General features: G+C 37.3%; 1 protein-coding gene across 3 annotated transcripts in view; it reads left to right on the forward strand.

Moving 5' to 3' along the window:
• The window catches only part of TMCC3 (transmembrane and coiled-coil domain family 3), an 89,140-nt gene that overhangs the window by 64,280 nt on the left and 5,676 nt on the right, over positions 1-19,184 (forward strand). For all 3 annotated transcript variants that reach the window (XM_083858883.1, XM_083858882.1, XM_083858881.1), the window contains exons 2-3: positions 14,802-15,700; positions 16,725-16,860. In XM_083858883.1, the coding sequence (XP_083715009.1) occupies positions 14,817-15,700; positions 16,725-16,860 (1,020 nt within the window). In that variant the 5' untranslated portion in view covers positions 14,802-14,816. The remainder of the gene's footprint in view (positions 1-14,801; positions 15,701-16,724; positions 16,861-19,184) is intronic.

Here is a 19,184-nt window from a genome sequence, read left to right on the forward strand (position 1 = left end):
TTTACTAGTCTATATTTAGTCTATTTTACTGGTCTATCTTTAATGACTTTTTGTGGTATTTTTAACTTTTCAATGTGCTTCTGAGTTGTTACATGGGTATACTACCCTATAGTGGTCCCAGTACCTGTGGCTAAGCATCTGAAAATGTTTGAACATTTATTTCAGTGAATCTTTGGCTTTCAGCTAGCAAACAGCCCTAAGAGGCTTTTTCAATATCTTATATCATATAGCTTTCAGACTATATGACTATTATCTAAATATTGTTAAATTATGCAGAGGAACATTACACCTGGCGCATTTATTTCTGTACTGACCTTTTTTTATAAGATTCTTGTTAAAGCAGGAAATGAACAGGAAAGATAATAAAAAGCATGTTAAAAGACCAAATGGGATGAATAATGAAGTACCTTAGTATATTCCATAAAGGTAAAATGATGCAGTATTTCCTGGTTAGTACCAGAAGCATGTGTAGGGACAGATTTAAAATCTAAATTTGGAGAGCAGAGCAGTAAAAGATGTGATTTGCTCTTTCCATTGTGAGAGGTCAGAGTTCCATACAATCATATTTGCATCAAAGGTTTTTGTCCAGTGCAGATCACTGCAATTCATTAAAGTTTCCCAGAACATTTAATGAATGTGTGCATATCTAAAGACTTCTTCTCTAGCTGAAATAGAATAAAAGACAGGACATTTTGAGTTGCTGAACAGGTATGTAATTTTGGTTTTTGTTTGCCACCTGCTTTCTTTTCCCCCATCAAACTTTTGTTTTATTGTAAGTAATGTTAAGTCTACAGGAGCTAATTTTTAACATAAAGTTCTGCCCAAATTTATGTGTTTCTTCCACTTACTTACCTACAGGCAGACTGCTTTGACTGTAACATAAATACCAAGAACTAGCAGACTTAAGCTAAAGTAGCTCTCTTTACAGTTTGCATTATGACCTGTCAGGCATCAAACCTGTCAAATAACTGACTACAGAGAGTATTTGTCAGTCTGTTTCTTCAGGAAGGGAGTCTGGAAAATTATTTTTCAATATGTAATACTGTTTACAATATTAACTTGCTGTGTGTAATTAGGCTAACATAATTTGGCATAATTTCACAAAGGGCATGTTTGTGAGCGTTTAGTAATGGATATAGATCTTCATCTGTCTGTTGAGACCTCTAAAAATCTGATTTATTAATGATATTTTATTTAGGTTAAAATTATTCTAAGAATATGACCAAGAGAGATAAAGGGAAAAATATTTAGACAATTTTCTAATGCCTTGATCAAAATGAGCACTGTGGTTTGGGTTTTGCTTTGCTTTTCCACTGTCATGGAATGAGATCTCTTGTGTCAAATGTTATGCTGTTTAAAACAGGATTCTGGAGCTTGTAGCCAAGCACAGCTCCTTGCCCAGGTACAGAGATCTGGCTCAGGGCAGAGCCAGTAACCATGGTGGGACTCCAAGGACAGCATGACTCTTATCTGCTTCCTTTCCCACTGAACTCTGCTTTGTTCCTTTTTATCTGTGCTGTTGCTATGACTGAATATGGTAATGTGTTTATAAGTCTTTTACACCAAACCATGTGATAAAGCATATCCTCTTGACTGAATAGGAACCTAAGAGAGGAAAAAAAAGAATCAATTTAGAAAGTTCAAAGGAGAGGGAGGGAGGCAAGCAGGCTGACTAGGAGCAGAATACTGATTTCAGTTTCATTCTAATCAAATCACATTGGTGAATAGGCCTCTAAAACGACCACAACTCTAAAATTAGAAAAATCTAATATGAGTTTAATATGTAGGAACTGGCATTAAGAGAAAATTAGCAAGTAGCATTTATGTCTGTGCTTCTGAAGAAACCCTGTACATTTAGCTTGAATGTAAGATCAACACATGTCATTTTCTGTTGATAATTTTTTTAAAACATTCTGAATTAAGATTACAAGCTGCTTTAAAAAGATCATCAGGTTTATTGGTGTAGTTATTGTACTATTGTTGTATTATGGTTTAATAAAATTATATGGGGAACGTCTGTATACTGATTTAAATAGTTCTGTTGTACTGTAATGGCCAAAGAACGTGGGGAACAAACTTACTTAGGTTGGGCAGCCTGTTGCTTCATACGAAAAATGTACAAGGAGATAAGAGCAACAGTTTGACCATTGCTTGATAGAGGCTCTCCCCATTCCCTGTGGTTAGGTAAGAGAGGCAATGACTTTCAACAAGCTGAAAATAACTCTTAAAAATACTCTGAAACATCTTCTATTGTTTTCATACACTTGGCACGGAAGTTGCTGGGTGAGCTCTGTGACTCAGTTTGTGGGACATGGATGGTGAGCGTGGGACAATTCAACCAAGCAGAAAAGCAATAGCCTGAGCTCCTGTTTCAAAATGCTGCCCTGATCTAGCTATTATGGTTTACAGCTGTATAAGAATCTGAAGTACCTATGTGCTTAAAGAAGTTTTTTTTAGATATGGTATGAACAACTTCCATTACCATCTCTGCTTAGACCGTATAAGTAGCTTTACGTTTCTTCATAACACATGAAGCTTGCCAGCAGCACTGAAAGAGATTCTTGAGTAAAACAGAGGTGTGTATTAATACCTAACTTGAAGATGGTGAGGTTTTTCTTATGTGTTTATAGCAGTTGGCTTACTCATCATTATGGATTTAATAATGGATGTTACTGAAGATGTAGCAGTTCTATTTTAAGATAGCATTTTAATAATTAAGCAATATCAGTTGTTGTGTCAAGTATCCATGTAAACTGAAATGTTTGGATTCCATAAAATCATGTGCTTTAGAGTTCTCAGTATCCAGACTAAACATTCATTGTTTGTGTCACAATATAAATTATAAATAATAATAGTAGTGATAATAGAAATTATCACAACTGTTTAAAAAGAAAAGTTGTTCTGAGATTGTCTTAAGAGCCTTGTGGAAGGAGATACATGAAATTAAGCTGTATTAACGCACAGATTGACAAGTTCTGTAACTCTGGAGAAGATTCTACCAGGTAAAATATATTACAGATAAAAAAACCTGATCAAACTGGTTTAAGATTAAAAGATGCAGTTGCTATTGTTAGTTGAGCAAAAGTAAAAAGAGGAAAAAATACAAGAAAGAAAAAAGTAAAAACTAAGAGTATGAATAAGTACATAATTCTTAATGTAAATACTGTTTCTGTAGCAAGTTATACTTGTTTTTATTTATGTGAAATTAACTGCACTAAAATATTCTGTTGACAATATTAAAGTTGCCTCTTCGAAAAAAATCTTAGTGGTTCTCAATGAGAAGAATTGACAGATTCTGTGTTTAGAGTCTAAATTGTGGCATCTGGCCATATAAATGTCCTGGTCAAGTAAACCACTCTGAACTTTAATCATGTTTCTACAAATGTTATTTGAAGAATAATTTTATAATTTCCTGAGAGACATTATCACCATGAAACATTTTTAGTATTGCCCTATTCAATTAAATAAATAAACACCATTACATCCTTTTTAGTGCTAGAATGAAACACCTAAGATAATGATGTTGGGATCCAAATTTAATTGTGACTCTAAAAGCATTATAAAGGCTTTAATCCCCTCTGTACTCTTAGGGAGAGTTTGAACAAAATCAAAAACCGTAAGAGCCTTGAATATGAAGGATATGAAAACACTTATCCAAAGGCAAGAAAATGCAATAGGAGCAATATAGACTGCAAAGCCATCTTTACTTGCCACTTTTTTACATGAGTGCATTGTTGGTGTTGCCTTTTCAGCCCTGCTGTCTCCTGAGATAGGTCTTTACTACATCTGTGCCAAATTGAATTAAATTTTGCATAAACATAATAATGAGGCAAAGAAGTTTCATGAAGTGGTCTATAGTATTTTATATATCCTCTCAATTACAACAGATAGCAGGTTGGATAAGCAGGTTTAATTTTCCTGCATTAAATTACTTTTATATTAGCAACATGGTTTTAACAGATTAAGAAATATCAAATTGAAAACAATTTTCCCTACTGAATCTTTTCTCTTTTAAGCAATTTAATGTGCTGTGCAACTGTACAGTTTATGAGCACTTTCCATTAGCCTGCTAAACAAAGTCACTACTGTTTCTTGCCTGTGCTTCTCATCTTGCAGTCCTGGCTTTGAGAATGGGTTTTGTGTTGGATGACAGAGAGAAAAGAGTGGGGGTTTTGTTTGGTTTTGGGTTTGTTTGTTTCTTTATTTGATTTATAAGCACTGAATTTATGACTAAAATTTTATGCATAATACACATTCTCCAGTATATTTACACTACATGAGGAGATGTTCACCAAGTGTGCCCTGTAGTTAAGAGTAGAGGGCAGTGAGCTTTGTAATGAGTTTTTAGAATCAGCAGGACTTCCTTCTGCAGGAGTTCACTCTACCTTTGACATTTTAGTTCAGAATAGTAGAACAGAAATAAATGTATTTTCAGTTTGCAAACATCTCTTAGGGGAAAAGTCTGCTTTCACTTGCTAGCACTACCATGGCAAAACATAATGGTTGCTACACAGGCATCTTCAAAATGACATCAGAAGATTTGTACCATAGAGTAAAAATTTAGTGAATCCTCATTAAAGGCCGTTGTTTAAAAATAGTTTTTTTCTTTGTCCACACAGCTTTTTAAAACTGTGATTTAACAGTCTCATTACAAATATGGTGATGTAAGAATAATAGTTAACCTAGTTTATCTTCCAAAATAATCTGAATTGATTTTTTGAAGTAATTCAGTTTAATAAAACTCACTAATCAGAGAAGTTTGTCCTCAGAATAGGAATATTTTTAAGACTAGATAAAAATTTCATTGTAGGGTTTTATTTCTTACTAATTGGGTGCATCTCATTGATGTTCTTTTCAGTTAGACAAGTCTTTCGAATTTTGGGTTTTTGATTAATAGATGTTATGTTACTTATGGAACATCTCTACAATAGAGTTTCTTTTATGGGTTGAGATATTTGTGTGGTGTGTATTAGTATTTGAAATATACAGTGTATACAAAAAGCTGAAAGGAAAAATGGAGTATAAAGGTGACTCATGACTATGTACAAATAGTGGATTAATTCTATAAAATTGATTCAGTCTTAGCTGAATTTTGTTCAGAGAGAATAGACAGACAGAAAAGTTTATTTTTTAAAAGACAGTCCAACCTCTTACTTGAGTGAGTCATGCTAGTATCAGGTCATAAACATTTAAAAAGATTATATGGGAAACTTCAGCATTGTGTGCACAAGAGAAAATGTTTCTAGAGGGTGCACAAAGCACTGGCTGAAGTACTACTTTGATGTATTGTTACAATGTGCACATGGAGCCTCTTTAAAGAAGAGGATTCAGGGACATCTGCTTGTAGAGGCACACTCATCTTCATAAAGTCTTCTGTTTGGATCTTTTTACTGGAAAAGTTATCTTTTTTTGCGATTTCAGATTTGATTGTAACTAGTTGAGTTGATCGTTAGGGTGCAACCTTAAAATACCAGGCCAAGAGCAGGTTCTCCAGAAGGTGCACAGCAGCTGAAACACTGCATGGATATGAGATTTTCTGTGGGCTAGTACTCACTTATAATAACGATAACTTTATGGATATTTTATAAAATGTTTTTAAAAGCATATCTTTACATGTGCTTATTTATATAAATAACAAGATAGTAAACATACAAATAATATTTTAAGACTTTCTCCACAATGAAGACAACTGTAGATCTATTTAAAATGGAAAGCATCACTTGTCACCCACTTTAGTGGCATAGTCACAGCATAGTTTCTGCTTTTCTAAACAATATTATTTATACTAACTTCCATTTTCTTTCAGGAGGAAGATATGCAAAGAGCAGGAAACTGTGGTTCTATTGCCTAATGCTTCATATTGCCCCTTCAGTTAAAAGAAAGGAAAATATTTCTGCTATTTAAAAAAAACAAAACAAAAAAAACAACAAAAAAAAACCACAACAAACAAAAAACCAAAATGCTTTAAAGTTGTGTTGTTGTGATCCACAGGAGGTTAAATCCATTGACTCTGCAGAGAATTTTGGTTCTTAATGCACTGCAATTAGGATGTTTTCTCCAGAGCTAAGTTAGAGCAGTGTTAATCAGCTGTGTGTAGTGGCTTAAAATACCATTATTGCAGAGTGGTATTGAATAACAAATGACCTACATAATATGCATCTGTATGAATTAAATTTTAATTGTATTTGAAATAAGGATTTTTTTTTAAGTAGTCTTTTAAATAAAACTTTTCCTCTCACTTTTCTGGGGCTCTCTCCCTCCGTCACTCTCTTTTTTTTTTTTTTTTCCCCAGTGTTTGTAGATCATGAAATATGGCCAAAATTTTTGATTTTTGGTGGCTCAATCTTTATGCAGTTCTCTGCCTTTGGGGTTACTTGTGGTTTGGGCACAAATACAGGCCTTGGATATCAGGTGTGGAGCCAAAACATGCACCCATGTGCAATGTGGCAAATAGTGGACGTGTACTTGTGTATATAAGTAATGAAGATTTGATAAAACAAGGTTTATTTGTCAAGAGATGTACTAGTTATTGTGATGAGGTAAAAAAACTGCTTAGTCGTGTAATATAGTAAAGCAGACCCTATGTTTTGATTAAACCTTTTATACAAAAAAATGAACTAAAACTCCTGGGTATAGGCAGAACTGCTGATGTAACAGATATGTATTTTAGAGTTTTGTCTTTATCAGCCCAGTCTGGAGAGATGCAGGGGGGAAAGGAAGAAGCAGGCAGGCTCTTTTAAGTAAGCAACTCAGTTCATGTACGGGACAAGATGTGATTGTTTATATGCTCAGGATGTGCTGCTGCAGCATTAACGCAAATGAAAAGATCCTATGCCTGATGGAGCTATTGTTCTCTTGTTTATAAACGGAAGTTTTGCCATGGTTTAAACAAACAAAATCCCCGAGCCTTGAGTGTTTTGCCTGTGATGGCCAGCCTATATGGATATAGAGTGCTTTGTATCTCAGTGGTAATACTTTCAAAGTTCCCTGCTACTGTAAAACCTTAATGTTCCTGTTACAAAATAAGTTTTACGTAATGTTAGCAGCTCAAAGCAATAAATGTCATGAACTAGATTAAAATCAGCATTGAGCTGTGGGGTTGATTTTTGTAGTCTGTAAATTACGTATTTAAAATTTCCTTAAAGTTGTCTTTGTTTTGGGGCATGGAAGACATGGTTGGTTGTTGACTATGAAGTTAGATGTGAGAGTTATTTCTCTGTAACTGAAGGCAAGAAACTTCACAGTATTTCCTGGAATTCTCTTGTATGATTGTACAGTTCCAGGAGCTGGGATTCCAGAAAATGCTTAGAATATCTGAACAGCAATGCAATTGAGTTGACTGTGAAACAGAAAGAACCAGGTGGAGGGAGAAGGTGACCTGTTGCAACTTTGTCAGTGTGGAATAGTTTGTGATGAGAAGTTAGACAATGAAGTGATACAAAGGAAAGCACACTCTAAATCAGAAGTGGTGAGAGATGAGAAGCATATGCTGTAACTGTGAGAAGTGGTTAGTCATAGCTGGTATGTAGCTGGCTTTTTATCAAAGTCTCATTCATGGAACAGGATTTAGTAATTGAAAATGTGTAGCAGACTGACTTTTCACAGTAGTATGGAAAATTTCATTGTTGCCGTCTATTTGGACATCTTTAGAAAAGGAAATCTTATTACCGAATGGGAGGGAAAGAAAAATCCATAAAAGCTGGGAAGGGGGAAGGGAGAGCACTTATTAGAAACACTAAAAGTAAATTAAACAATTAATCTAGAAGGGATACAAAATGTCTGGCATCACTTGTCAAAACTGTGTCACCCCCACGCTGTTTCATGGTGGTACTACTTAGAGGGATTTGTGTCACAGGAGAGGCACTCTCCTTCCTGGGGAATAGGAGTGCAGGCTTCCTATTAGCACTGCTTGATGGAACCACCCATTTAGCACCTGGAGCTCCCTAGCAATTCCTTATGTTGCTGTGTAAACCTGAGACAGAAGAACATGCACGTGAGTTACATTTATTTTGATATGAGTTAGGAGAAGCTGTTTTATTGACTTGTTTTTAATTAATGGTGCTTATCTAAAGAGGAGGACTGAACTGAAGCAAAATAGTTAACCAAGGGGTCCGGAATCTACCTTTTGCCTGCTTAAGAAACTTAAGCTTAGTAAATGCCAGTATTGGCTCATGACTGTATTCTTCTAGCCAGGACAGTGATTTTTATTCTTTTTTTTTCTTCACATGATTGCTGGATAGTAAATGGAAAGTACCTCGCTTACTTTTATAGAGGCATGTTGTTTTCAATTTTCACTGTCTAGACTCAGAAGTTGTTTGTATTGGAACCAGTTTGCTTATGTCAGTTTTGTGCAGCCAAAAAACTTGGAACTGGACTGAGTGTGAATTATGACACTGGAGACTTTTCAATGGACATTCTTGGGTTCTGAAGGAGCTGGTCCCCCCCATTGTTCTCATCTCCCATCAGTCTCATTTGAAATAGTACCATATCTAAATACTTATTTACACACAAGCTGTAACCTAGAAAATTTTGCTTTAGTTCAGTCCTTTAAATAGAAATTAGAGAAGGTTCTTTCTGGGGTATTTCTGGTTTGAACTGAGCATGCCTATAGAATTTGAGGCAAACCAGCTTTGGTGTGAAGTTCACTGTTTGGGTCACAGGTTATGCATGAGTATTCAGACTTGACCAGATTAGATCAAGAGAGTAAAAGTCTAGTCACACCAGAATTTCAGTGTGTGTGCTTTCTTGCAATTGCTTTCTACAGAGTTTGTTTTATAGCATTTTCAACTTTGGGTGATTTTTTCTTTTTAATTTTGGGGGTTTTTTTCCGCTTAAACTAAAATTGCAAGTACATGTAAACCTCTCTTGAGGTGCCTGTGGCTACAGTCTCAACTCTGTGGTGCTAGTAAATTAAATATAGAAAGATAGGTGATCAGACTGACCCTGAGAAGGACTGGATTCAACATCTGACATCTTGCCTTGTATGCTTAGTAGTTTAGTCTACATCTGAGGTCTTGCTGCAGTTGTCTAGTAGAACAATTAAATTTTTATTATTACCAGACCATGTTGGCATAGTGCAGAAAATTTTCAAAAGGTTTCAAATCTCTACAGCCTGCTCTGCCCCTGTATGATGCCTTACTCATAGAATGGCCTTGAAGTTTCCCAGCCTTTGCATATTGAAGAGCAGATACTTGCCAAAGGGCATCTGGAATTACCTTTGACTCCTACCTGGAATAAACACCTAATGTGTCTTAGTGAGACGTCTTACAGCTTCAATGTGGTTTTGAGGGGAGGTGGGGAGTTAATAGGTAATAGAGGAATTGTTGATGATGAAAGAAACACTTTCAGTTATTTGACTCCATCAGCATTTGCCAGGTGATCTCAGACAAATGACCCAGGATCTTCCATTACCCCAGTAAAAAGCAGAAACAAGTTTTACTGACTCCCTCCATTCCCATATACTCTCAACCCTCTGCATAATTATAAGCATAGTATGCTGAGTGTAAGTACTTCTAGATACTACTATTAATCAGCTCTGTAAAAAAAAAACACAAGCAGAAGGTGTTTTGCTGTAACATATTGTACAAAAATGTTGGGGGCTGATTTTACGTAACTTCAAACGTTTTATGATGATTTACCTCTATTTTAAGACTTCCATGAAGGATTCTCATGTGGATTTTAGAAGGAAGAGTGAAAGGTCACTAGAGATGGTAAAAGTCTCTCCCCAAATACATTTCTGCTTTGGAATATACTGAAAAGTTATTAAAACCCCCTCTGCATGTTCTTTTACCTATTGGAACACCTGTGCTTCTGACATACGCATATTTCTGAAAAAATTGTTACTGATGCTTTTTGTTGTTATTACCAAATTCTAAAGGCTTTAAAGCTGCCTTAATCCTGTTTTGTATGCTCCTTATGGAATTCTGTTTCTAAGCACTCATCAGAAACTCTTTCAAGATAGACTTAAATTGTCATCATAAGTTTTGTTTAGCTTGCACAGCTATGACTGGTGGTGGTAAAAAGATTGTTTAGAGAAAGAAAAAGAAGGAAGCACCTGTAAACTGAGCCTATTTAAATAAGTATTTAATGTCTTCATGGTTTGTTTCTGTTAGTTGAGGCAACCCAAAGGTGTAGGCTTTCTGGAGCCTGATGCATATATGCATCTGTCTTATAAATGCTTTTTTTTTTTTCTGAATGCTTTTTGAAGGTACTTTTTTAAAGAACATAAAAGAAATCTATGACCTAAAGAGTAGAGTTCAGTTGTGATACCTTAAACATGGGGGGCTTATTTCTTATTTGGCAGTGGAGAGCCATTGGCACAGTCAGTGGAACACAGGATGTGATTCATCTGAGCAGCCATGGGATGTGGGTTGTACTAGGGTGAGCTGCTTGCCCTTTGTACTCTGTTCACTATAGATTTTTTTTCTCCTGGATGGATCATACCCAGAATCTTTGGGGAAGAAATAAGGTCTGCTATGTTTGCTTTATATTTTCCAATAGGATACAATGACCAATCTCGGTAGGCCATTAAACATGATACTTTCACCTGTTCAGCAGATCCTGTCCATGTGGAATCTCTTTCCAACAGTCTTGTCTGTGGCATTGGGGAACAAGGGTCCTGCTGTGCTCTGGGTTCATTGAGCATGGGCCTGCAAGTCTGACCTTTGTGCTGCTTTTGCAGACAGTAAGTGAAGAAACATGTGCATCATTATGATGCCAATGAAATCCATATCCTTGCTTCTGTGATTGGGTTTTCAAATCACTATTGTGCTCTGAATGCTTCTTTTTGAATGGCAGGCTGCCTATTACCCAGCCACCCACTTTACATTCAAGACAGAAAGTAAACCTGACAATTCATGTGCAGTGAAGGGTTCCTAGCAGTGCACCTGTGTTCATTGGACCAAGCAGTGATTTTGCTGTCCCTTCTGAAGCTCTGGATTTTGGCTTGGAATGGGTTGCATGGATAACATGGTCAGGCATCTGGAGATTTTCTTGGGTCCTTGGAAAAAGGGGAACTGAGAGTTTTATCTCTGAGAGTTACCTATCTAGTCATCTGGTGCCAGGCTCTGATGCAGGCAGGGAGCCTGAATTGCTTTACTTGCCTAAATCACTGTTTGTAAAAGCTTGTATTTCAGCAGCACAAATGTTACTATTAATTCTCAACTGGGTTGTTGTGCAAGGTGTATGTGAACTGCTCCATAAAGTGCAGTGGTCTCTCTCCAAGGCCCAGGTTTCCTTTTTGCAGGCTAACATCTGCTATGGCTATGCCAGGATGCAAATTGATTTTTTTCCCCTGTTTTTTTCCTAGAAGACAGATTGAGGGCATGTCTCTGGTATTTCCTCAAACTATGGGATAGTGCTTTGATTTCCTGTCTACCTCATGGTACCAAATGTCTCAGGACTGCTGCTTCTCATTTACTGCTAATGCCCAGCTCCCTATTAATTACCATAATATGAGATATGTACAATGATTATTTTTTCTGAAAGTGTTTCTCACTACCAAAAGGATGGCTCATCCATTTTAACTATTTGTGCTGCTACTGTATGTAAATTTATTTTTCTCTTGGCAACCACAATTTAAAAAAAAAAATTAAAAGCCAATCTCTCAACAACTACTTTATTATTAACAGCTTGGTGGCCCTGTGAGATGCTGGGGACCCAGGAGTCACAGAAGAAACAATGGCATGGAGGGCATTCCACATTTCTTCCCGTAGCATAGCTGGAAGAGCACTCACACAATTTGAAGGGGATGTGCATTCAGTCTCCTGAACTTGGAGGGTTTCAGCCTGCATCCCAGGAGAGGGCACTAGTCCCTGCAGGGATGAGGAAGCATCTCAGACTTGCAGTCTTGTGCTCAGTATAAAGAGTGAGGCATTTGACACAGCAGGAAGTGAAGCTGATTCTTCTCATCACAGGATGAAGCTTGCAGCAAGAAGCATTTGGGGTAGGATTTGAAGATGGAAATCTGATGTCTTGGGGTAGCATTAGTGCTGAGCTATAAAACACAAATGGATCATCAAGGTAGAATAAAGGTAACAGGTATGCCTAGACATACCTGACTTCCCCACTGTCTGCTTGTTTCTGATTTAAAATAACCAAACCAAAACCCCTTAAAAACCCTAAACCCCACAAAATTCAACCAACCAGCCTCTCACCTAAAAAAGAAATAATTCCACCCCAAAATACACATCCCCTCCCAACAAAATGGTACATTACATCAGCGGAGGATTTCAAGAACCCCTGTTGCTTGACCCAGCCTTGCAATATGATGGCAGAGGACATCTGCCATCTTGTCAAATTACAATCTGACAGAAAAATATGTTGGATATGACTTTTTGTACCCTTAGTGAGCTCTCAATCCAGTAAGTAAAAAACCTACTGGTAGCAGTGCTTTGGGAATTTAAACACAATTCTTTTATAAACTTTACTGAATTTGAAGTGACCCTATGACTGATTTTATTGAGGAGCAGATATGCCCCATGCTAACAGATTTCCTCATGTCCAAAAGCACGGCAACATTCAGCAGATGTATTCCTTCAATGCTATTGTTCTTTTTATCTCTATTGCTTTTGTGGCCTTGAAATTTCAGGAAGGCAGAGAAGGCTGACCAATAGAGAGCCAAGTGAGGGAGAGGACATAAGGGAGAAGGGATCTGGTTTGGGCTTGTATCCAATTATTACAATACATTTCTAGACTATTTTTTACTGAGGAAGTAAACACTTACTTCTGTGTAAAGGTTAGATATAGACCCACCCATTCCTGGAAGATATGCACAGCTTGTCCTGAGTAATGGATCTGTTTTGTGTGTATATACAATTCTGTGACTAATTACAGCATCATTTTGTGCCAAAGCTTATTAAAAAAGGTCTTAGGTTGTTTCAAGAAATTCTTGGTTTATACTGAGATTTGGATCAATACGAATTGTTTTTAACAAACTGGTAAAATGTAGATCTATTAGGGCACAGCACTGGTTTAATCCCTGGAACAGAGTCTGAGTCTTAAAGGGCATCATTAACCAATATTCTCCAAAATAAATTGTCAACTCCAGAACTTTTTCAGTATGCATTTTTCAAGTGCCTTTTTTGTAAGTATTGGTGAATGTAAATTTTTATATTACCTGGTTTCTACCCTGAGTGGTGCAGTAGCAAAAGAAAAATCAAGAAAAATCCCCACTGTTATCCTTGGTAATCTGTAAGGAAAATCATATAAAGTAGTAGAGATGATCTTGTCTCTGATCCTGGTCAGATCCAGATTTATCAGTGCATCACCCTCTCTGTGTTTGTACCCCAGCGCCGTAGAGACGGAGTTGTTCTCCTGATCGAGGTGTGCGCGATGCACGGTATTGACAGTGGGACATTTTATCTGGTTACTGAGCTTGTGTTTTAAAGACAGTACAAGAATCCTTGAGTGAATTTCCAGGAAATCTGCCAAAGCTGTACAAGGATGGGAAAACAAACCTCACAACAATACTTAATGATGGGCTTATGTTTTTTTACTCAAGAAGAAGATTGAATGGTGATCACTGGATATGTACACATAGGTCTGGCTGCATGATCTTCAGTATTATACATAATAATAAACACTGTATTTGGAAATCAAACTTTTAACATACTATCTCAGATGTTTGGAAGCAAAGAGTAGTTAAAGCATTTCACAAATGCATCTTTAAGAGATACTTTAATATAGCTTCTGCCTTGTCTCTGCAATGGTCTTGCCTGAGGAATTGTATTTTTTGCCTCTGGTATTAAGCTCTGAAAACCCATAATGGCTAGAGCACTTGTTAAGTAGTCTCTACAGACACGACATTGTGGCAGCTGCAATGAAATGCACTTTGTTTGTCACACAGACAAAACCAAGGTGATAATAGGGAAGAAGGTATTTTGTTTAGATCATTCTTCTCATGCCTCGCCCATAACTATTACTTTATATAAGGGAACATTTTTAATGTTTTGTATCAGACTATCTTGCCTTTCTGTTGAGAAAGATAAAATGATCTGTTGTGGCCAGTGTTGTGACTGAGTTTCCTACTTGTTTTTGTTGTGCTTCCAGAGAGCATTTAAGGTGTACCTGTCCTATACTTGACTGAACCTAGTTTTCTTTCCTGAGTTTCCTTCTGTAAATCAGTAAACCTCCTATTAAAACAGAATTAGCACAGCAGATCAAGTTGCTGAGCACCTTCTTTAAGCTGGAAACTCAAATACAGGCCAATTCTTTCTCCATGCCCTATGCTTTAAAAAACAGCATTGCTTCCAGCTTGCAGCATACACTAAATTTTCAAGAGCTTTCTGTCAGCTAGTTTTGCAAAAACTTTGACTTGTGGGAGGAATTGGAATGGGATGTGTCAAAAAAGGTGTTGAACCTGGGAAAATATACTGAACAGTATAGCACTGCTGTAGAGGGAAAAATCTGGTTACATCTCCATTTGACCACTTCTAAGAGAAAAAATGGAGTGATTATCAGCCATGGTCTCTTTGGAACTCTTAATAACAAACAGTATATTAAGGAACTTTCTCATTTTGTGTAAAATTGTAAGTGATTCTCTAAGCTATTCTGAATAATTTTCTCTCTAATCCATCTTTATTCTATTTTAAGAGAGACAAGTAGTTCCTTGGACTGTTTATTAACCAGTAGAAGTCAAGAAAAATACTCCTTAATTTCAAAGAAAAGTTTATTGTGCTTTGCTAATATAAGCTACTTTATACTATGTATTTGATATAATTATATGTGGAAAAGTAAACTGGATGTTTGATTTTAAAAAAAAAAAATTCAAATTCCATTTACTTTTTTTTCTTTTCTCTCAGGTGGAAAGACATGACATGAATACCCTGAGTTTACCACTTAACATCCGCCGTGGAGGTTCTGATACCAACCTGAACTTTGATGTACCAGATGGGGTCCTAGAATTTCACAAAGTCAAACTCAATGCAGATAGCTTGAAACAGAAAATCCTCAAGGTTACAGAGCAAATCAAGGTTGAACAAACAGCTCGAGATGATAATGTGGCTGAGTATTTGAAACTGGTAAACAGTGCAGACAAGCAACAGGCTGGGCGCATTAAGCAAGTCTTTGAGAAAAAGAACCAAAAATCTGCCCACTCCATTGCCCAGCTGCAGAAGAAATTGGAACAGTATCACAAAAAGCTCAAGGATATTGAACAAAATGGATCTTCCAAAGCTACCAAGGATACTTCTAAAGATAACTTGAAAGATGTTCAACATGGAAAGTCTCGTAGCACTGGGCACGGAGCAGAGAGCAGCAAGTCAGGTGTGCCTGGTGTATCTTTGACACCACCTGTCTTTGTTTTCAGCAAGTCTAGAGAGTTTGCCAACCTGATCCGAAACAAATTTGGTAGTGCAGACAACATTGCTCATCTGAAAAATACCCTGGATGAATTTCGGCCAGAAACGAGTTCTAGAACCTATGGGGGCAGTGCCACCATTGTTGCCAAACCAAAATATGTTAGTGATGATGAATGCTCAAGCGGGACCTCTGGATCAGCAGATAGCAACGGGAATACTTCCTTTAGTCCTGCTGTGACAAGTACCCTGGACAGCCAAGGAAAGCTTTCCATGATTTTGGAGGAGCTAAGGGAAATCAAGGAGACACAGTCCCAATTAGCTGATGATATTGAGAATTTAAAAACCCAATTTAAAAGAGACTATGGCTTTATTTCTCAGATGCTACAAGAGGAAAGATATAGGTATTTTAAAACTGTTTTCTTGAAATGACTTTTGAATGGGTATAGAAACTATCTGGAAAGTGTGCATGTGTGTGGGTGTGAGAGAGATATTTCAGAAGCAAGAGGAAAAAATAATTTCAATCAATTATATGTTCTACAGAGAGCTTTCACCTGCTGTACCTATATCCCATTTTTGCTATGGCTTGTTTAGGTGACAGTCGATTCTTGAAGTCTTTACTACACCAGTGGCCAAAATCTTGGTATGAAGAGCAGTATTTCATGTCTCCCTTGCTTTTATAGTTCTTGAAATACAACAAAAGGCTTGATATCATGTGGTAATATAGGGAGGAAAGAATAATGAAAGTGGCCTATTGAACGCATTACTTGGTTTCAGGAGAAGGCAGAGTGGCCTTCTCTGACAGCTCTTTGCCAGTACAATCTCAAGCCTCCTGCTACCCATTTCTAGACAATTTTGCCTCCAACATTTTTGTGCTGACTGCAGTGTTTACCTGTTTGTCTGTTAAATCAAGTGACAAACTTACAAAAAAAATTCTAGTTTGCTGGTGAACTATTTGAACTAGGTTGAACTGCTTTACCATGTAGAAGCATGCCAGAACAGACTGTACATAAATAGCAGAAACCCTGCAGTTGTGTATGAGAGACAGCATATTTTTCCTGGTGAGCTATTAACTGGCTCAAAGTTACTTTTGAAACCATATCTTCTTGGCTAAATGAAGAGTGAAAAATGTGAGTTGGATATCCTTAGCCACTGTTTATATTTGATATAATTTGCAAATGAATCACAAATATTTGCTTTTTAGCACCTACTGCCAGCAAGAAACACTCAAAAAAGGCTTTCAGATTGCTGAATAAATGTTTGTGGAAAGTTTGCAAAGTTTTTACTGATTTCTGTATGTGGTTTGTAATGCCAGTCAGATGAATTCATCATTTGCTGAGAAATTACCTTTTAAAATGTGCAATTGTTTTCATGATTTGTCATTACTTGAATAGAAGTCACTAAATTTAGACCTCTTTTCCTAATAAGATACGAAAGATTGGAAGACCAGTTAAATGACCTCACTGACCTTCATCAGCATGAGACAGCAAACTTGAAACAAGAGCTAGCCAGCATAGAGGAGAAGGTGGCATATCAGGCCTACGAGCGATCACGAGACGTTCAGGTACTTATTTTCCTTATCATAATCTTCTAATGTTTTGTAGAAATCTTGTACCATGAAACACTTGCATTTTTCTGCATCTTTTAAAATAAGTAATATGGGGAAAGATTTAAGCCTATTTTTTCTCTTTTTAAGGTGAAAACCTAGCACACTGAATCAGTGACAGTCTCCATTTGTTTATCTGGATTCAGGATTTTTTTTCTGCTGAAACTGATGATATGGCCTAGGCAGACTTATGGTTGAACAATGGCCCATTTCAATTTCTTTCACAGAGGAGGAAGGAATTGAGTCTCCTTGTATTGTGTGACATAACACTTCTGACAATGTCCTGACACTGACACAAACCTCTTGCTCAGACTTTCTCCAATATGTAGTTTCGTCACTGGCAAGATTTATTATAAACTGAGCTTAGGGTAAAAAGTAAGAGAGCTGATTTATAAATAGACCTGTAGATTAGCCAGTTATAATTAAAGAGTTTTAAGCCATGGTCACAACAACCTCTATAATCAAAGCTGTGGGGTGTGTGCACCTTAGAGATGAGTTGTAGTCATGTCTGACTTCAATGAAAAGCCAGCAATAATGCCTACAAGCATGTCCTGACAGCGTGTAGTTACATATGTACTTGAGTATTTATATACAATACAAGGACTTACATAATGCATATTTCCACTCAAAGTCTGAAGAAGTGGTGAAAAATGGTGAAAACACATTATGCCTTACCTATTCATGAACAACTGAGGAGTACTCAAAGACTGTCTTCATGTTGGCTCAGATGGTAAAAGAACCTAAGCCTGACCTGTATACACCTGTGCTTGCATTTCTAAACAGAGTGCAGGCAGCAGGATGATCAGAATTTCCTAAATGTAAGTTAGGAAGCTCCTGGGAACAGAGTGGGAAAGGGATGGTACTGAATCTAAGCATATTATAGGTTTCGTTGTAGGTTTAAACAGAAGTCTCTCACAGATTTAAGGAAAAGAGGACTCTTTTCTGTGAAGGCATCTTGAGGATGTAAAAACATAATGAAACCTTGAGTTGTCCAACAGAAGGGCTGTGAAATATTTCCTAACTCATTAGTAGAATCCTGTAGGGGTGTCAGAGACTCCTAATTGAAGTGCTATGTTGATACAACCTTGTTTCTTTTATTTCTGTACAGTTTGGCCCATTTAAACCTATCTCTCTGGGGCTTTGGAAAATTAGCTAAAATAGAGTAAAAGGATTTAAGTTCTGGATATTTTGAGTAACAGCCTAATGTTGGTAAAGGATGTGCAGATAATTTTAAAGACGTGTTCAGCCTCTCAGTGCAGGCATCAGACTTTTGCAGCTGGACTTTCTCTAAAGCAGCACAAGACAATTTGAGGATAACTTACAGTCAGTGTGCAAGAAAGACCTGGGAAGTTCATTAGTGCGTAGTGGAGAACATGCCTTAACCACAACAGACTTTGTGCCACCCATTAAGAACTGTCTTCTGTATTGTTACTAATTCCTAGAGCAGTGAAAAGAAGCAGTCTTGTGTAAGGCACTGTGCCACACTCTGTGGTGACCTTGGTGCCTGGCCAGTCACTTGCTAAGCCAGTTCAGCTTGTGAAACAGTGCCGAACTGACCCAGCAAGGGAAAGCTGAAAACTCTCTGGGTGTTTATACACAGAGGTTTGGTTTGAAACAGCTTACTATGTGATCAGGTGAACAACCTTGTTAGTGCAAGGAAAATACCTGGAGTTTGAGAGTGGGGAAGAAAGTAGGGATGCTGGAGCATTGGTTTTTCTTTCTCACACAGTGGTAAAAGATTATGTCAGGGTGATCAATCTCATGAAATTACAGCTTTGCCCCATGTTACGCAGTGGTGCCCAAATCCCAACTCCAGCAAAAAGCTGGCATTTTAGCAAGTAAGCGAAGCGGTTGGAAGTTTTTCTGTGGTTTGCTTTGGGAGGGCTTAAGCATGGGGTTAGTGTCTTTAGAAAGCACTTTACTCAAAGACCACTTTTAGTCCATCCTCAAGCAGAAGAGAAAGGTCTGCTTTCTTTAGAACAAATTGTGAAGCAGAACAGATCATGTGAGAGAGAATCCAGTGAAAGTGTCTCCACAGGTTGTTCCACTGTCTTCACACTGACAGAGGGAGAAGGCCAGACCTCACAGAGGGCTCAAGCCCAAGATGGTAGGATGGTTAGCTTTGAGAGCAAAATTAATGTAGACCACAGAGGCAGTGTAACCCAAGTGCTACAGGCTGCAAAGTTGATTTAATTACTACCACAGCAAGCCCACCCCAATGTTTTCTGTAGGATATACAAAGAAACTAATTTTCTTGCTGTTTTGATGCAGTGATAGTTGCT

Source organism: Zosterops lateralis (genome assembly GCF_965231275.1).
Source record: "Zosterops lateralis genome assembly, chromosome: 4".
NCBI classification, from domain to species: Eukaryota; Metazoa; Chordata; class Aves; order Passeriformes; family Zosteropidae; genus Zosterops; species Zosterops lateralis.